General features: G+C 36.4%; 3 protein-coding genes across 4 annotated transcripts; 2 read left to right on the top strand and 1 right to left on the bottom strand.

The window, feature by feature from the left end:
• Positions 1-1,535: 1,535 nt before the first annotated feature.
• Positions 1,536-3,493, top strand: LOC140778946 (agmatine coumaroyltransferase-2-like). The gene is made up of 2 exons (XM_073123859.1): positions 1,536-3,166; positions 3,271-3,493. Exons 1-2 carry the CDS (start codon positions 1,837-1,839, stop codon positions 3,321-3,323), a joined length of 1,383 nt encoding a protein of 460 aa, XP_072979960.1. The 5' UTR covers positions 1,536-1,836; the 3' UTR covers positions 3,324-3,493.
• Positions 3,494-4,957: 1,464 nt separating this feature from the next.
• LOC140777615 (chloride channel protein CLC-d) lies at positions 4,958-15,632 on the top strand. Of its 2 annotated transcripts, none has more exons than XM_073121844.1 (23): positions 4,958-5,430; positions 5,511-5,583; positions 6,525-6,746; positions 6,823-6,869; positions 6,940-7,038; positions 7,521-7,595; positions 8,544-8,632; positions 9,678-9,818; positions 9,904-9,974; positions 10,109-10,188; positions 10,291-10,440; positions 10,567-10,626; positions 10,708-10,782; positions 12,796-12,947; positions 13,239-13,374; positions 13,459-13,590; positions 13,677-13,754; positions 13,838-13,893; positions 13,975-14,055; positions 14,143-14,299; positions 14,404-14,505; positions 14,691-14,732; positions 15,245-15,632. In XM_073121844.1, the coding sequence occupies exons 1-23, from the start codon at positions 5,239-5,241 to the stop codon at positions 15,260-15,262; spliced, it is 2,328 nt and encodes a 775-aa protein (XP_072977945.1). In that variant the 5' UTR covers positions 4,958-5,238; the 3' UTR covers positions 15,263-15,632. The 2 variants fall into 2 exon arrangements, with proteins under 2 accessions (XP_072977945.1, XP_072977944.1); XM_073121843.1 differs by having other exon boundaries at positions 14,691-14,737.
• Positions 15,633-17,436: 1,804 nt separating this feature from the next.
• LOC140778842 (dolichyl-diphosphooligosaccharide--protein glycosyltransferase subunit 4A-like) lies at positions 17,437-17,720 on the bottom strand. The gene has a single exon (XM_073123719.1). It carries the CDS (start codon positions 17,718-17,720, stop codon positions 17,592-17,594), a length of 129 nt encoding a protein of 42 aa, XP_072979820.1. The 3' UTR covers positions 17,437-17,591.
• Between the last annotated feature and the right edge of the window lie 462 nt (positions 17,721-18,182).

Here is an 18,182-nt window from a genome sequence, read left to right as displayed (position 1 = left end):
AAGAAAGATTAAATTAAGTTAATACATCATTTAAATAGTAAATATATTATTTTATCTATGAGTTAATATTTAATTTGATAAAATATTATTTTACTAATATTATATTTTTAATGTTATTAGTACATATTAAATTTATTTTAACAATGATGTAATTTAGAAAAAAAATATTACATCAATTAAATACTATATTAAAGAATTTTATAATATTTATATTTATATTTGTATTTTAAAATAATATTTAATAATATTATTAATATATGATGTAATGCTAGAGAAATAAATGTGCAATACAATACAATGCTAGAAATAGATATATATAATATAATGAAATGTTACGGAGATAGATATGCTATAAAGATAAATATGTAATGCTTAAATTAATGCTAGTGAGATAAATATATAATGCAATATAATACTAAGGAGATAAATATACAATACTTGAATACAATTTGACTATATTTTAATTTTGTAAAATATTGGTTTATTGATATTTATCCTTTGTTACATTTAATCGTACATATGTTATAGTTGAAAATAATATTCTATTATTATAATGATTTATAATATTTATTAATTATTATATTTTAAATCTGATTATATTTTATAATATTTTAAATATTACCATATTTTGTAGTCGAAAAATAATAAAATTTTATTTTACAAGGAACATATATTTTTAATAATCATTTCAAAATGAAATTATTAATTGTATTAAACTATGTACACTTTCATATTTTTTTTATCTTTTGCTTAAAACATGAGATTACTAATGATATTATATATTTTTTTTCCAAAATGTCTTATTTTATTATTTAACAAAAAATTCAATTAGGTTAATATAGTTAACATAGTAAATATATTATTTATCTATGATTTAATATTTAATTATATAAAATATTAGTTTAATTAATATTATATTTTTTATGTTATTAGTACATAGAAAATTTATTTTAATAATAAGATAATTTGTAAAAAATTATTATATTAATTAAATACTATATTATTAAGAATTTTATAATATTTATATTTATATTTAAGTATATAAAATGAAAATAATATTTAATAATAATAATAATAATAATACCTTTTAAAACGTGCTTAAGTTTATAAAGTATTAAATTATTAATATTTTATACTGTTTAAATTAAAATTTATTATTTAGTATAAATAAAATAATATGATAAGAGATAGAAATAAAATAAAGATAAGTGATAAATTAGGATAAGATGTTTGATAAAGATAAGAGATGAGTAATAAATTAAGCTCAACACTCTTGACCTCCGAAATGCCAGGTAGTCTCCTAATAAATAATCAATTAATTACTTTCGTATCCATGTAATCATCTCATTAAGTTTGTTTGATCAGGGCATTGCAGTCACCAAAATTTGACCATATCCTGTAAGTTGAGCCGTAGCTGTAGATTACGTATCCCAGAGGCAAAGGGATGAATTAGTGGTCATAGCAGTATATGATTGCAGCGCGTGAATCAATATAATATGCCCCCATTTCTTTCTACCCTTTTAATTTTTTGTTAATGTCAAGGTCAATCAAAATGGAACGAACAATTCTATAGTCGGCCACTATATTATAAGACTTCTTTGTTATCCACTGTATATATCAAGCATCCCTGGCCTCTCTTTACATCGGTTCTGCCAAAAATAATATAATATTCTTCTCGCATGCTCCTACTAACTTTGAACAAGTAAATAGAAGTCTATTTAAGTTCTCTTATATGTTCATCCTTCTCAATCGAAAAAACCTAAACCAAGACCATTAGTTAGTTCCTCCTCCATTTCAATTCTCAAACTCTCTTGCCGACCATTTTTAATAAAAAGAATGGAAGTGAGAGTGCACGTATCCAAGATGGTCAAACCTTTATACGAAGGCATGAATCCCCTCCTCGCTAATATTCATCACATTCCCCTGAGCCCATTCGATCAAGTCACCGACGATGCTTACATGGCCAACCTCTTCGCCTACCGCCCGCCGACCCCTCCCAACTCCGCGATGGAGGCCAGCCTGGCGAAGACGCTGGCTGCCTACCGGGAGTGGGCCGGGCAGCTCGGGGAGGACGACAAGGGCAACCCAGTCATCCTCCTTAGTGACAAGGGCGTGAGGTTCGTCGAGGCGACGGTGGATGACACGTACGACAGGGCCATGCCGCTCGAGCCGTCGCCGTCGTGGCTCAACCTCCACCCTAGCCCTGACGGCGTCGAGGAGCTATTCCAGGTTCAGCTGACTCGGTTCGGGTGTGGAACCCTCGTGGTAGGTTTCTCCATGTACCACCGCGTCGCCGACGGGCCTGCCACCCTCAGCTTCCTCGTCGCATGGTGCCGTGAATGCAGTGGCATCGGCGTCGTCGGGCCGCTCCCCTTGCACGATCGCGCCGCTTTCTTTACCCCTCGCGAGCCGGCAAAGATCGAGTACGAGCACCGAGGGGTGGAGCTCACGTCAGAAAAACTCATCAACATGACGCAACAGTACTCCTTACATGGAAATGTAGCTACTCACAGAGCACATTTCAGTAGGGAGTTCGTGGACAAGCTGAAAGATATGGCCTTCTCTGAGAGTATCAATCATAAATATAGCACATTCGAGTGCTTAGTGGCTCATCTATGGAGGACGGTGACGAAGGCAAGAAGACTCCCTGGGAAAGAGACGACCCACATTCGTATCTCCGTCGATGGGCGTACGAGGATGGTCCGGCCGCGAGTGCCGAAGGAATATTTCGGCAACCTGATCCTGTGGGCCTACCCTCGGACCAAGGTGAGGGAGCTCACTGGCTGGCCGCTAAACTACACGGCGGAGCTCATCCATCGCGAGGTCGCGAAGGTGGACGATAGATATTTTAAGTCCTTCATAGATTTTGCGAACTCAGAGATGGCGGCGGGCCTCGTCCCGACAGTGGACCCGGACGAGTGGGTGCTGACGCCGAACGTGTCCGTCGATAGCTGGCTGCGGTTTCCGATACGCGAGATGGATTTCGGCGGGGGGAGGCCGTTCTACTTAATCCCGTCCTATTACCCTGTGGAAGGGCAGCTCTGGTTAGTTCCTTCTTTCATGGATGGAGATCATGGGGGCATCGATGCCTACGTCTCATTGTTTGAGGACGATCTTGAAATCTTCAAGCAAATATGTCACTCTCTGGACTACGACGATGATATGGGTGAGTCTTGCATGCATGCATGCAGCCGTTCTAACAATATTTTCTAATCTTACTAATTTTCGTGTTCTTGGTGTTTAACTAATCTCCTACTCCGTTTGTAACAGGGCATTTCTACAAATGGAACCAGCACAACGATATGCCTATGCCTAGGCTTTAGTTAAGTACGTGCGTCCTTAATTAAAACAGAACTCAATTACGAATAGAAAAGAAAGCCAATGAGAGCATTAAACTAAAAGTGTCTGTATTATTATTTTTTGGAGAATGGCTTGGATCATTGGATCAGTTTGATATTGTTATAATATTCCATCTAATAAAAGCTTGCTGTTATCTTCTCTGGATCCATCAATTAATTATTTTAATGCTGCTTGTAAGAGGAGAGCTCGTTGCTTCTTGGTCTCTCGCTTGTTTTGTATACAGTTTGATGTATACCTTTAATTTCAAACCATAGACGAACATAACCAAAACTATTAGAATTAATATTAGTCGATATTATTACGTGCCGGCATGCGTGACTCTTGGCAATATCTACCGAGTGGGATAAGATCAATTCTGAAAGAGATACCCTTAATAATTGGATGTGCAGTAGTAATTATGTGTTATATAATATAGGGGTAAAATAATAATTTTCAGATTATTATCAAATTAAATTTTAAAGTGGTATAGAATAAAATGAGAAAGAATAATAAACTAGTATACTAAAAAAAAATTAAGTTGTCATTTAATTACTATATGAGAACATGAAAAATATTATTCTTATTTCGTAAGTGAATGTGGATTATTTATCCTTTATGCAAGACAAAAAAATCTGTTACTAAAAATATTGTAATGAAAGTTTGAGAACGGTACAATTTGATGAACTCAAACTAAGATTGACTTGTATTAATGACGTTAGAAGACTCACGTTGTTGCTTCGAGACTTAGATCAATTGACGCATTTTCAAATAATTAATAAGTACCTTCTTTTCCACGCTAGAAATGAAAGGTAACTAATGAGTAACAGGAAACTTATATTGCAATTCAATTCGACTTCTGGAGACACGCAGTCGGTCTCGGCCCTGAACAAAACTTAGTTCCAATTTATTATTATACCCTTTGTATTTCGTCCAAAATTATTTTATCTCGTAAATTTTAAAAATTCACTTTTAAATAAAAAAATATATATTTTAAAAAAATTTTAAACTAATTTATATATTTACGACTAAAGTGAAACTATTAATTTTTCCATCTAAATTAATTAATAAAGCGGCCCAAAAAATTTCAAAAATTAAATAAAAAACTAAATTTCCTATATTTTAAATTATTTTTATATATAAGTATTTCTTTTTCTTCTCTTATTTTCTAGATTGTGTCAAATATATAGTAAATTTGATTAAACGTGAATGTTTATAAAATTTAATAGTTATATCATATCTTAAAATAAGATAAATATAGATTAAAAAAATCAGATAAAAAACTCATCTGTTTTGGCTAATAAATACGAGAGTATTTTAGACGTGCTTCATTAATTTTGATTAAAAATCTAACCATTTGACTTTGGTATGGCCTATGGTTTGGGATTTTTTTTCAAATACTGAAAGATAAAATAATTTTAAATATTAATATAGAATAATAAAATATATTTAACTCTAAGATATTTATCACTGCGATGTCGAGGGCGATGGATAAGGCCGCCTATGTTTAGTTTAGGGTCCGCCAAAGTTGATAGGCCCAAATTTATTTTCTTTTAAGCGGCGAAAGTGGATGTAGAAATCAGAGAGCACCAATCTATTAGTATATAATTCTTCCACCAGACACGTGGCCTGGCGCACCATCTACGCCGCGCCCACTTTCCCCTCTCCTCATGTCGGGCGCCGTAAGCCGTGAGGCGAACTCGTGGCTCCGATCCCGGAACCAACTAGGACTAGTAATTGCCACCCTTCAACTCACCATTTAGTAGTAGTCTGCCTTTCCAACCAACGCAAGTCTTCTCCTCTTCTCGTTGATGCCCTCCTCCGATATCAGTCCAGCTTAGATCCTACCGTAATCATTCCGTCCGAGTCGATCGCCTCGGATCTGAGCGTCTGATTCGAACCATGCTTTCGAATCACCTACAGAACGGGATCGAGACGGCGAAGCTGGTCTGGTCTCGAATTCCGAGCTCGGAGGACGTTGGGGCGGGGGCGGAGGAGGAGGAGGAGGAAGGGTTGTTCGCGAGGAGAAGCGATGGCGGCGTGGAGAGCCTCGACTACGAGGTGATCGAGAATTTCGCGTACCGGGAATACCAGGTCGAGATCTCTAGGTTTCGTTTATATTTATTGGGTTTGGAATAATAGGACTAACTTCTCTGTTATTGTGATCCTTTCAGGCGAGGAGAGGAAAGCTGTGGATTTCGTACTATGTCATGGTTAAGTGGTTTTTCGCGTTGCTGATTGGTATTGGTAAGAGATGTTTATCCTGTTTTGACAAATTGTAGAGTTTAAGTCTTCTTTGAGTTTCTTTTTTTTTTTTTTCCTTTTCTTTTTGGCTTGATCTATGTAATTTTAAGTTTAGAAATAATTTTATACTGCAATACTGCATGTTAGTTCTGCAGGAAGGTTGGATTCATATGATCCTGATCTATTCTGGTGTCTCACATTCTGTGAAAGCCCAAAGGGAAATTACGACACACTTACTTAGAAATGGCCATATGTTAGATATGACCTGCCAAGATGTGATAGGGAAAATGATGGAGATCGTTTTTCCGGCGTACTTTATTTGAAAGTGATATAACTCTGTTAGTAGAGCTTGTTGTTGCGATTGTTTTTATGATTATTGCTTTACAGTAATAATAACATCTTCATAGTTTATAGTTACTCGTCAAGGCTCACATCTATTAATTGGGGAGAGCATTACTTCTTTGTTGGGTTTTTTTCTTAATGAAGAGAAGGCTTACAAGCTTGAAGATATGACCTGTTCCGTAATCCACCAAGCAGGGTTATGTATGGGCTGTCTAGGTTGTAGTGCATAGGAGGCCTCAAGGTGTTATCCATGCTCTCAGCATGGTGCCATCTCTGTGGTGCTCTAAAAAGAGAACTATTACAGTCATGCCGGAAGTGTTGCTTGGTTGGTCTTGTGGCGATTAATATGTGGGCAGTTGTGGTGTAATAGCTAACGTGTCAAGTTTTGTAAAAAATCCCTTTCTGACATATATAATTTTATTAACTTCTATCTTGACCCATTTTTGTTGAATTGTTCCTCTTGTTATCTTATATTTGCTTTGTTTTGGATGCATTAATATGTGGAGGGTAATGTTATAGTTTCTGAAATCCCCTTGTTTTCTTTTGCGTTAATATTTCTTGTCTCTAGTTTTAATTGAAAGACTTTTATTTTTTATTATCAGGAACTGGATTTGCTGCTGTTTTCATCAATCTAGCTGTTGAAAACTTTTCTGGCTGGAAATATGCTGCAACCTTCTCTATAATACAACACTCATATTTTGCGGGCTTCTTGGTGTACATACTTTTCAATCTAGGTTTGGTCTTCTTTTCTGTGGTTATTGTCACAGAATTTGCTCCAGCTGCTGCAGGGTCTGGTATTCCAGAAATCAAAGGTTACTTAAATGGTAAGTGGTTGACAATTACTCTTGCTTCTTAAATTTTCTTTTTAACATAATTTTGATGAATTCTGTTTGCATCCAGGGGTTGATACACATGGAATCCTTCTTTTCAGGACATTGGTTGGGAAGGTGCGTCTTTTACTCTTTCTCTAGCTAGTCTATTAGATCATGCTGAGGCGATAGTACCTCCTATCAACAGATATTTGGAAGCATCGGCTCTGTTGGAGGTGGCCTTGCTCTAGGAAAAGAGGGCCCTCTGGTTCATACCGGTGCTTGTATTGCTTCTCTACTTGGGCAAGTATGTGCTGCATTGAGCTTTTGTTCCAGTGGGAAAATTCATCCTTTTGAAATCAAAATAAAACTGATATCTTCACTATAGTATATTAGTAGGTTTACCTACGGACGCGTGCAAATAAATTCATAAGTTTTATCTTTGCAGCTTTTCTTTATTTAATATTTCTATAATATAATAAGTTAATAAAATACTTCTCTATTATAATAAGTGAGATATCATATCTGTCACAATCATTCTGGATGTTGCACATTTCCCTTTCCTCCTATGGAATGCTTCATAGAAATACTTTCTATCTGTGAATACTTGTAATTTTATTCCAAGGGTATTTATACATACTTAACTACTTCTACATTCATTGAGAAGCCTTTGTTTTGATGGATCTACCCATTATTTTTATATTTTACACTGTTTGGAAGTTACAGGCCACATACTACTTCAAGCATCTGTATTTTAGCTTACAATAATTCTGATATGAATTCATGCAGGGTGGATCAGCAAAATACCATGTAAATTCCAGGTGGCTACGAATTTTTGAAAGCGATAGAGATCGACGTGACCTTGTGAGTTGGTTTGCATCCTGTTAATCTCTACATACATGATGCATAGCTTGATGCCTTGAGCTCCTACATTTCCCTGTGTACCACTTGCTTAAATTCAGGAGAAGTCAAACAGTTGCTTTTGTAAACATGATCTGTAAAGTTTGTGACTAATATTATGTCCTGTCAATATTAACATTCGTATTTGATTTCACTATACTTCATATTTGACTTCACTATACTTATGCAAAGAAAACTACTTTACTATTATCAGCCACTCAATCCTATTGAAAAAATGCACATGATTTATCGCAGCTATACTATGGGAAATTCCTTGTAGTGACAGCATTTATTCTTTATACAAGTATCTTAGTCGAAAGAATTTTTATTACTAAGTTGGTTGTGCCACTCCGTGCCAAATGGCGCGGACTACACATAGAGTACCGCTGGTTCAGCGACAGATTATAAGGGAGCTGCTATTAGCATTGTCTATTGTCAACCAACTCCAAGGAAGAAATCCCAAGTAATTTTTATCAAGGGTGGGAGTGCTGCTAAATTGAGGAGGTAAATAATGTGATAATATGGAAGGAAAGCCTTTAGTTTCTGTTATCTAAGGTCAGCTACATTAATCCTTTTCCTCGATTCAGTTCCATTTAATACAAGATTCTCCATCAAATCAGTGGTCTTCTCTTACTATTTTCAATTCTGACACTTATCTTTCGCATGAGTTGTATATCTGATCCTATAATTTATAACTATGCGAAAGTGTTCTTTAGCTAAGAAGCATATAATAATCAAGCAACATGGTAGATATGAAATGTGATGTCTTTTATTTTTGTCATGTTTTCTTAGGTTCTTGTATCATTATTCTCTTTTTTTGGTCCATCATATAACATCCCACATTTTTTCTATTTCTCACTAAATTTAACATATACATATACATATTCTTAACTCTGTCTAATGTTTGAAAAGGTAACTTGTGGATGTGCTGCTGGTGTTGCTGCTGCTTTTAGAGCTCCAGTTGGTGGTGTGCTCTTTGCCCTCGAAGAAGTTACATCTTGGTAAGGGCAGTACTTTTTCTTCCATTCTTTTATTTTCCTAGTACAAGAAACTTATTAAATTTCACTCTTTCATGTCATATTGGAAGAAAAATTGTCCGAAGTTAATGCTATAAAATTAATAATGAGTCTAAATCAGTGAGCGGTTGCCTTCTAACTAAGTCACATTGTTTCTGTTGTTTGACTTGATATCTGTATGACTGTTTAGACAACTTTCTTCTTTCTAATGCTTCTATAAAATCTGGTTTATTCTCTCACACTTTCTTCAAAACTTTTGCCACTGGTTTCACTATATTTTACTTGTGCTCAAGATGTACTACAGCCAAATTTGTTTTATATCAAGTCTCACCCTTAGTGCCCCTTCTTATACATTCTTATGCAATGCAAGCATCAAGTAATTTCTTTTACATTATTTAATTTTCTTTTGAACAACTCTATTCTTTCTTTTCTGAAGGTAAGTATTTCACAAAAGAATCTTAAAGACTTGTCCCAGTTTATGGCAAGTGCTTGGAATAAATAACAGAAAATATTTTATGTATCCTTATTTAAGAGCACATGCTTCATCGTCATCTTTTAAGTTCATATGAATCAGGTTTTTATGTTGTTTAGTAAAAATCCAAAAATTGTTTACATAAGAGATCACTTTGTATATGGAACTCTTTGCTGACTCTAGGTATTGCAATAGAAAGTTTTTGATCTATACTACTGTCACATTTCATAGTCATTGTGATTTGATATTTCTTTATCTTCTCTATTCCCATTCTACTTTAGGTGAGTACATCTCAAGCTTGGAGTTGAATTTGTCGACTAAAATATGCAAGTATAAAAAATCTAGTTCATTTCTTCCGTGGACTTTTTACTTTGCATCATACTATTTTTTTGATTGAGCTATGATGTTACTAGTAGCCAGATTTGTATAGCAAACTTTATGCTAGTGACCCAGTCAAATTGTGGGAAAATTCATTTGATGGATCCTCTCTTATTACTCTGTTATTGGAAGATCAGCACAAGGGTGGAAAATTTCTTAATGGTTGTTATGCTCTTGAAGGTGGAGAAGCCAGCTAATGTGGAGAGTTTTCTTTACTTCTGCTATTGTTGCTGTCGTGGTACGATCTGCAATGAGTTGGTGCAAAAGTGGGAAATGTGGTCATTTTGGTTCTGGTGGCTTCATTATCTGGGACATATCAGGGTTAGAATTCTGTAGTATTTGTTGTTGGTACATGCTAAATTCTCTTGTGAACTTTGTGATTTGATCTGCTCATTCATTCTTTAAGTGGTCAAGAAGACTACTCTTTTCAGGAATTATTGCCGATGGCAATTATTGGGGTTATTGGTGGTCTTCTTGGTAAGTGTTTAATCAAACATTTTCTTACCCCTACAGTGCTGCACACACACAGCAACACATAAAATACATGATGTCTTTCTGAGGATCACCATCTAGTTCTGGGGTTAATACTGTTCTTTTCATCCCCTATTTAGGTGCCTTATTTAATCAGCTCACTCTTTATATTACGCATTGGCGCCGAACATATTTACATAAGAAAGGCAATAGAGTCAAGGTATGTCATGGGTTTGGTAGATATTAGTAATAGAATTTCTTTCATTCTTATCACTTATCAGTAGTGGAATTTTATACCTAAATATTTTCATCTATCTTTCAGATTTTGGAAGTATGCCTCATATCCTTGATTACCTCCATTATTTCCTTTGCACTACCACTTCTTAGGAAATGTAGTCCATGCCCTGATTCGGAAGCTAATCCTGGAATTGATTGTCCTCGCCCACCTGGGACTGATGGAAATTTTGTCAACGTGAGATCTCTGTGGAAATGTCAATTTATACCTGATTATTGAGTTATTAGTTCTTGATATTCTTTTGAGACATCTTGTGTTGCTGCACAATGTCTCCTTTATCTCACTCTTTTTGTGGATTTGCAGTTTTACTGTGCGAAGGATAAAGAGTACAATGATCTGGCTACCATTTTCTTCAATACACAGGTAAAATAATTTACTTATGGCTTGACTAATTCTTTTCTTTCAAATTTTGCCCGCTCAAACTGTATGATATCCTTTTTGCAGGATGATGCAATACGCAATTTGTTCAGTGCAAAAACTTTTCATGAGTATAGTGCTCAGAGCCTTCTCACATTCTTGGTAAGATTTTATTGTCTTGTCCAATAATAATGTGTACAAATAAATGATTCAAAGTTAAGCTATTAAGGGAGCTTGTTTTCCAAGTATGTGTAGGATCTTTGCTTTTCTCATGCTCGTTCATGTTGTAGTTATTATCTTTTAAAGTCATCAGCTGAACTACATATATAATTTTTTCACAAACATACAGCTTTTTACCGCAAGTTTAAAGAAGTGTAAATGATTCGAGTTAAGCTTAACACTAGAATTCTCCTGCTAGGTTTGTTAGCACTATAGCTTCGTGAAATTGAGCTCCAGCATGAAGTGTAATTCTACCTTCAAGATTAACTGCTGCTTAACTATATAAGTGAGATTGAACCATGGAGAGTGGCGAAGCTTTCACTTGCTCCAGGCTTTTAGCAAATCAGCCCTTGCTTTACTTGTCTGTTAACTGAGCATTGGAAATAGCTTTAAAGATAAGCTTAGTTGTCAAATGCAAATGGATGAAGCTGTTTGCAGGACGATCGTCTGAAATGTGAATTTCCAGCTAATTTTCAGCATTTTGAGCATTTCCCCACAATCACGTGATCGAGACCCATACTGAGTTCCTCCTTATGATCGTAGTAGAGATTCATACCTCACACATGATTGAGACCTCTACCCTCCCTTCCCTTCTTATGGTTCCAGATCCAGAGGCGGAGGCCGTGACAGGTCCCGCAGCTGCAGTAGAATCATCATTAGTGGATACAGCACCAACAACAGCAGCAGATCCAGAGGCAGTTCCAGTCCCTTGTCGCAGCACAGTAGTTAGTAGGTGACTAAGACCAGAGGGAAAAGAGGAAGCAGATGAATATACTGACCGGCATGATATAGATCCATACCTAGGTACAGAACGAGACCTATTAGTGAGGTCCATGTCGGTAATAGAAAGACCTGCCACAAAAGCATGCCCATGGAGCAGAAGTAGACCAAACCCCCGCTCTCTGCTATCCAGTCAGAGGCCATCAGCCATCTGGCATACTTCTTTGTTTGACGAGGAGCAATCCAGAGGGCTACACGAGGACTAGGCAATCAAGCTTTTCGAAACACCATAGTCTCCCCTCCGCAGCTCTCAAAGATCAGAAAGATAGAGTTTAAGACCAAAGGAATTTAATGGGTTAAAGATAAAAAAACCCTTTGTTTTTCACAACAGCTCCAAAGTCCATCCAAGCAAGGATCGCACATTGGCACATTGATATCCATTCAATTGAAACAATACTCAAAAGACGAGAAGCAACATGATACGTGTTTTGGGTTTACGCAATTCACCTAATGGAGCTGTGCCAAGTAATGAGCGAGTTAGAAAAAATTCTCTTACCATCAACTCACCTAGTGGCTTGTATGATGCTAGGATCTGCCTAGACCAAGATAACTGCAAGTGCTGTTCCACTTAACTGGATAGCCCCTTTTAGTTATCACCCAACTATTGGGGAACTGCACCTGTTGATATGAGGCCCAACGATATATATAAGTACAGAGTAGGTTATAGTGTGGCCCCGAGGCCAGACTCCCTGTGAGTGCTTGCATTAACTTCTTTTATAAGTCATGCCTAAATGATTTTGGGAGCTGAATGAAGTCTTACTTTTATGAGATGGGATGGCCAACCAACATTTTGATCTAAACAATAGTTCTTCCATGCCTTTTAGGTCAAGTATCATATTATGCGACATCACTTATTTAGGTTTTGTCCACCTATTTTACTTTTCTATGTGGCCATAAAAATCTCCTCCAATGTGACTATACCTCTATTCCAGTTTAGTAATCTTTAAATGTCTGTCTGCATTTTCCAAGAATTATAGTCAATATGGTTAGGTACTTAGGTATTCCTACTTGATGTCCTTAACCAGCATTAAGCCTTAAAAAAATGAATCTGACATCTTACATAATAATAATCACAGGACATTGTTAAATTAAGATAGTAACTATTAGCATGCTGCATTTAGAACATATACACATTTTTGGTCAAAGTCATTACTGAAATTTTCTTATGATTCACAGGTCATGTTTTATTCATTGGCTATTGTGACATTTGGAACTGCTGTTCCAGCTGGTCAATTTGTTCCTGGAATAATGATTGGATCAACTTACGGCCGTCTTGTTGGAATGTTTGTGGTTAAATTTTACAAGAAGCTAAATGTTGAGGAGGGAACGTGAGTCCTTAATCTGTTCCATTGTCTTTTTAAGATAATTAGATCAGTTTCCCAATCTATTTGATAACATGCCTATCTAGACTTCGTATTTGTCACTTTTATGCATCTCCAAATTTCCAGTTCAGTAGTATCGGATAGTTCAGACTTCAGAAGTTTCACAAATTTTGCTTTTTTTAAGAGAAATTAAGTCACATTATATTCTGCCTCTCAAGTTAAATTAGGACAATTCTCAGTGCTTTTATGCTTAGTTTATATGGAGACATTTACACTCTAAATGTTGACTGACTTCAGATATGCTCTTCTTGGTGCTGCTTCTTTTCTTGGTGGTTCCATGAGAATGACTGTTTCTTTGTGTGTCATTATGGTTGAGATTACAAACAACTTGAAACTCTTGCCATTGATTATGCTTGTTCTTCTCATATCAAAGGTATGTGTCTTTCACTCTTTTGTAACTACTTTCTTTTCAAATGAACACAGGAACTGTTTTAATTCCATTCATAACTTCATATAGGCTGTTGGTGACTTTTTCAATGAAGGGCTATATGAAGAACAAGCCCGATTGAGGGGCATTCCTTTACTTGAGTCTAGGCCAAAACAGTACATGCGTAGTATGACAGCGAAGGAGGCCTGCAAGAACCAAAAGGTTCTATTCTCGTTTAGCTGTTGAAGCTTACTTTGTTGTATAATATTAGCCTTTTATCTTAAGCCAGTTTTTATGTCATATTGAAGGTTGCCTGCTTCTCCCGCATTGTTAAAGTCGCAGATCTTGTTTCTGTTTTGCGAAGCAACAAGCACAATGGTTTCCCGGTGTGTCATTTCTCGTAGATTCCCATTTTGGCATTAATGACTTTTCCGGGTTGTACGGTTATCTTATAGGATGTGTGATCCAGGTAGTAGATCATAAACCCAATGGGGACACACTTGTGATAGGTCTAATACTTCGTAGGTAGGTCTATCTACGTTCTACATTATATTTCTAGATACCTGTTTCAGTGACTTAAATATCTAACATGTGCTAGTTCTTCAGTCACTTATTGGTGCTTCTACAGTCTAAGGTAGATTTTCAGAATAGTCCCTTTCCTTCAGATCTCAGAGGTGTATCCAACAGGTCCGTCAGCTTCTCCTTTCAAATTTGCACTTTTTTTATATCTTTCTTTCTTTAGTTATTGATGGAATAGTTTCTTCCATACCGTAGGCACAAGCTGAGTGACTTTGTGAAGCCTGCGACAAGCAAAGGGAAATCCATTGAGGAAATTTATCTGACAGGGGGTGAAATGGAAATGTACTTGGATCTTGCTCCTTTTCTAAACCCTTCTCCTTACATAGTACCAGAAGATATGTCTTTGGCAAAGGTGCATATTGTCGTATTTTTATTTTCTCTAAATGATTTTACTTTTGGAATATGTGTATATTGCAAATCTAGATCTTTAATTTTCGTCTTTTTTTCTTGTGACAGGTCTACAATCTTTTCCGCCAGTTAGGATTGAGGCATATATTTGTCGTCCCTCGAGCTTCTCGTGTTATAGGTTTGATAACAAGGAAAGATTTGTTAACTGAGGTAATTGATTTAATTAACATCACCGTCCATTACAGTTATAAAGAAGCATGTAGAAAGATTATTACTTGAACTAATTAGCTCAATACTGTTATCATCAATCAGAACTAGGAGAAGGCTATTTTTCTTATTTTATTTCGTGAGTTTATTAATGTTTATGCAATTGAACATTACTTTTGCGGTTGCAGGAGAGTGAGAGTTCTGATACTGTGGAGCTCCAATCGACTAGTGTAAGGTCTTGATGCTGCTATACCCACATTATTTCTCCATCTTATACATTTTTTTCTTCTATGATTTCTGAATTCTGAGTTGGTCATCCTTTTCAACTATCTTGTAAACTCAAGTTGCCTGCTGTCACAAGGGAACGATTTTGCTACATATCATGCTCATTTCTCCACATGGTATTGTTGCACTTGCAGAAGCAATCCTTCATGAGTCATACTTATAGAAAATGAAGTAAAACTAAGAAACAAATTCTAGTCATGAACTAGTATTATATTACTAACCGCATGAAGTTTCTCTTGGAATAATGTACTTGTAACTTTTGTAATTTTATACTTTCGGGAACACAAAAGTAAGGGAACATAGAAGTGGGAGATGGATTTCTTGTGTATTCCATCTTTGTTTCTTTGTTATGAACCATAATTCTCTGATAGTAGTTCTATTTTCACTTCTTGCTGAAGCTTTTATTGTGTCTTCTCACTTGCATTGTCTGAGTTGCATGTCTTTTGCTGATGGGCAGAGCTCAACGGCTCAGTGAAAAGCTGGTCGGGCGAGACATACGTCCAGATCATCCTCTTCTTGACAATCTTCTGACATAACAGTATATAGTTAGCACTTTATACGTCCTTAATTTTGGTGGTCAATCAATTCTTGCCATTGTATATGGGAGCACATTTCGTCATTCTGCTGCTTAATTTGTACAATAGTAGCTGAACTGAAGAGGGGTGCTTTGGAGACCCAAATTATACGCACACCCAAATTTAGTTGAAAAGGGATAGACGATTGTAAGAAAAAGTTTTTACGAGATACAATTGTAAGAAAATTTCAATTTGTGTATCGTGGCTTTTTTTGTAATGAACACTGTTAAAATCAAATACCTCATTAATTCTCTAATTTGTTTTCATTTCTCTCTTTCTCTTGCTTTTATATATTTTTTTTCTCTCCACGTTCCCCAGTTATTTCTTCGGAAGTGTCGCTGCTTTTGAATGTTAATGTATGGCTGAGTGGTATATAGACTACAGAATCTTTTCTTCTTCATCTCTTTTCATTTTGGGCTGTAGACAGGACTCAACCAGTCGACCTCAGAGCCACAAAACAGCCAGAATTAGGAAAAGAAAGTGAGATAAGAGATGATTATCCTCTCTCCTTTTTGAACCTCGTGTAGCACCTGGGAGGCGCGCGCTCTCTGTTGGCAGGTCCGGTCTCTCCACTCTACTTAATGATCCTCGGATCTGAATCCGCTTTCCCCCTCCAGGATTGTGCCTCTTCTGCACCTTTCGACGATGAACCTATTGACTCGAGCAAATCTCTCAGATTTTGTGGTTGTCTATCTAGCCAAGGGATCTTGACGAAATCGTCTTCTAACTAAGGCAAGAATGCCATTTTGTAAGGGATTTTTTGGGTTGTTAATGAAGTGTGTTTTTCGGAATGTAAAGGGCATGGGTTTTCCTGCGAGAGGAGACACCTCAATTTGTCTTATTAAGACCTCCGGCTATGTGATTATTTGTGTGCAAGAGACTTAAGGTCTCTTATCCCAGTCCTTCTGGTGGTATGCCCATTGATCAATGGGCTTGGGTTAACTTAGAGGGAGCCCGAACGGGATCACTTCTTCTTGTGCCCTCTCTCCCCTCCAATCAATCGTCAATCCCCTCACACCTTTCCCAAGCTCAATAGGGCTCTTTTCTCTGTGGGTGAGATGTTGTGTCCTTATTGCCTCGTGCTTGGCCTTCCCCTGTCTCACCTATTCAAGTTTGATAAGATTTGGCTGGGGGCCCAGCTACTTTCTTTGTCCTTAAACTTTCAGTTCCTTGGACGCAGATCCTCTGCTAGTGCTCTTTCGAATTTCCGCAGCATCAAGGGAAGGAGGCAAACGCACCCCTGCTCTCTAACCTCACAACTATCTCCTCCTTGTTCAAGATGGTATCCATCTTGCACATCATCAACCTCCACAAATCCTACCTGCATCTCTAGCTAGGGTATAAAGATACCTTGCTGTGGGCTAGCCTTTTTGGATGGAAAGCTGGTTTATTTTTGGCGCTTTACGAATCATGTGTTGGGACTGCTGTCTTAAGTGGTCTTTTGTCCTGTTTGCAATAATTCAAGACTACAACATGAACTAATTGTACCAGTATAGCAAAGTCGTGGGCAAATCTTGCAGCAAAGTTAGATGCTGAGGTATAAGCTTAGGTCAGTCAAGGTTTAAACAATAAACCATTTCTTACTGTGAAATATTCGAAGTATTTGTCTGTTTTTTTGGCTGCAAAGTAGATGCTTAAAAAACATATATATATATATAACCACTGTTTCTTTGGTCGAAATAGCAATTGCATCACATCACATATAATTTCTCATGCAAAAATTAGTGATGAGCAATTCCGTTGCAAGTCAATGTGTAATCAGGATATGAAATATTTGAATCTTTCATTATCTCACCACGACTTAATTATTTTGACAGGAGATAGATTCATGGTAATTAGCCAGCCTAATGCTGCCTAGAAGCTAAATACTCATGTCCCATGGGCTAAGATAAATTATCATATCTAACCGCTACATCATGTTGCAGCTCGATTGCAAAACCAACATATGCAGAAAGGAAAGAAATTCATGAAAGAGAGGTAATAAAGAAATATAAACGATGCCAAGTAGAATTAAACCAAATAAATGAGCAGAGAGGAGGTGTGAGAAAAGACATTCCTCTGAAAAGTCCAGGAAGAAATTAACCGTTCAGATATAGCTAGAATTAAGTTCCAAACAACATAATCATCACTGAATTTGCATGTATCCTCACATCATCAAAATAATTAGTTAATCACTTTCTACTTGAGTCTGGCAAGTGAAAGAAATAAAAACAATTTCCTCTTACAAACTCATGATTGTAAGTGTTGGTTTCCTTCATACTTTGGATTTGTCATCACATAGTGATAAGCAATTACCAAAGTAAATATGAAGATGCCAAGAACATTGGCAACTAAACCCAAATCCTCATCGTCAATCATCTGCAAGGCAAATCAAAGCAAGAACGGAATCAGATATGATTAAGCTGTAGTTGTGCTGTGAAGAATACAAAAAAACAGCTTGTGGATTTCCCACATTACAAGAAATTAAATATGCATAACAGATGCAGAAAGAACTAATCTAGATATGTGCATCTGGTTCAAGGGAAAGCTAAAAAACTAGGAAATCTGTGTACACTGTTCATGCTTGTTAACAAGCTGAAGCTTCTAATTTCCAAATTCACATACTGGGACTCGTTTCTCAAAGTCAGCGTCATACTCTCTAGGGGTTGAACTACACTTTCTTCATTTTTCACATTTTGTATCTCCATGTAATTCAAATGAAACTCTCCAATCAGTATGTGAACTTGGTTAACGGTAAAAGTTAATTAGTTACTAATTTCCCTCTCTTCTTTATTATTTCAAAGCATAGTTTACTTCAGATTTAATACTTCAATGGTAGCT

Source organism: Typha angustifolia, chromosome 15, assembly GCF_048772165.1.
Source record: "Typha angustifolia cultivar Huaian chromosome 15, ASM4877216v1, whole genome shotgun sequence".
NCBI lineage: Eukaryota > Viridiplantae > Streptophyta > Magnoliopsida > Poales > Typhaceae > Typha > Typha angustifolia.
The sequence above is the reverse complement of the archived record's forward strand: the minus strand, read 5'-3'. Positions and strand labels throughout refer to the sequence as shown.

What these genes read in the sequence shown, in the direction of transcription:
- LOC140778946 (XM_073123859.1), top strand. Translation starts at nt 1,837, where the DNA reads ATGGAAGTGAGAGTGCACGTATCCAAGATGGTCAAACCTTTATACGAA. An exon ending in GGACTACGACGATGATATGG is followed by an intron (nt 3,167 to 3,270) that starts GTGAGTCTTGCA and finishes CGTTTGTAACAG; the next exon opens with GGCATTTCTACAAATGGAAC.
- LOC140777615 (XM_073121843.1), top strand. Translation starts at nt 5,239, where the DNA reads ATGCTTTCGAATCACCTACAGAACGGGATCGAGACGGCGAAGCTGGTC. An exon ending in CTCAGAGGTGTATCCAACAG is followed by an intron (nt 14,056 to 14,142) that starts GTCCGTCAGCTT and finishes TCCATACCGTAG; the next exon opens with GCACAAGCTGAGTGACTTTG. An exon ending in GGAAAGATTTGTTAACTGAG is followed by an intron (nt 14,506 to 14,690) that starts GTAATTGATTTA and finishes TTGCGGTTGCAG; the next exon opens with GAGAGTGAGAGTTCTGATAC.
- LOC140778842 (XM_073123719.1), bottom strand. Translation starts at nt 17,720, where the DNA reads ATGATTGACGATGAGGATTTGGGTTTAGTTGCCAATGTTCTTGGCATC.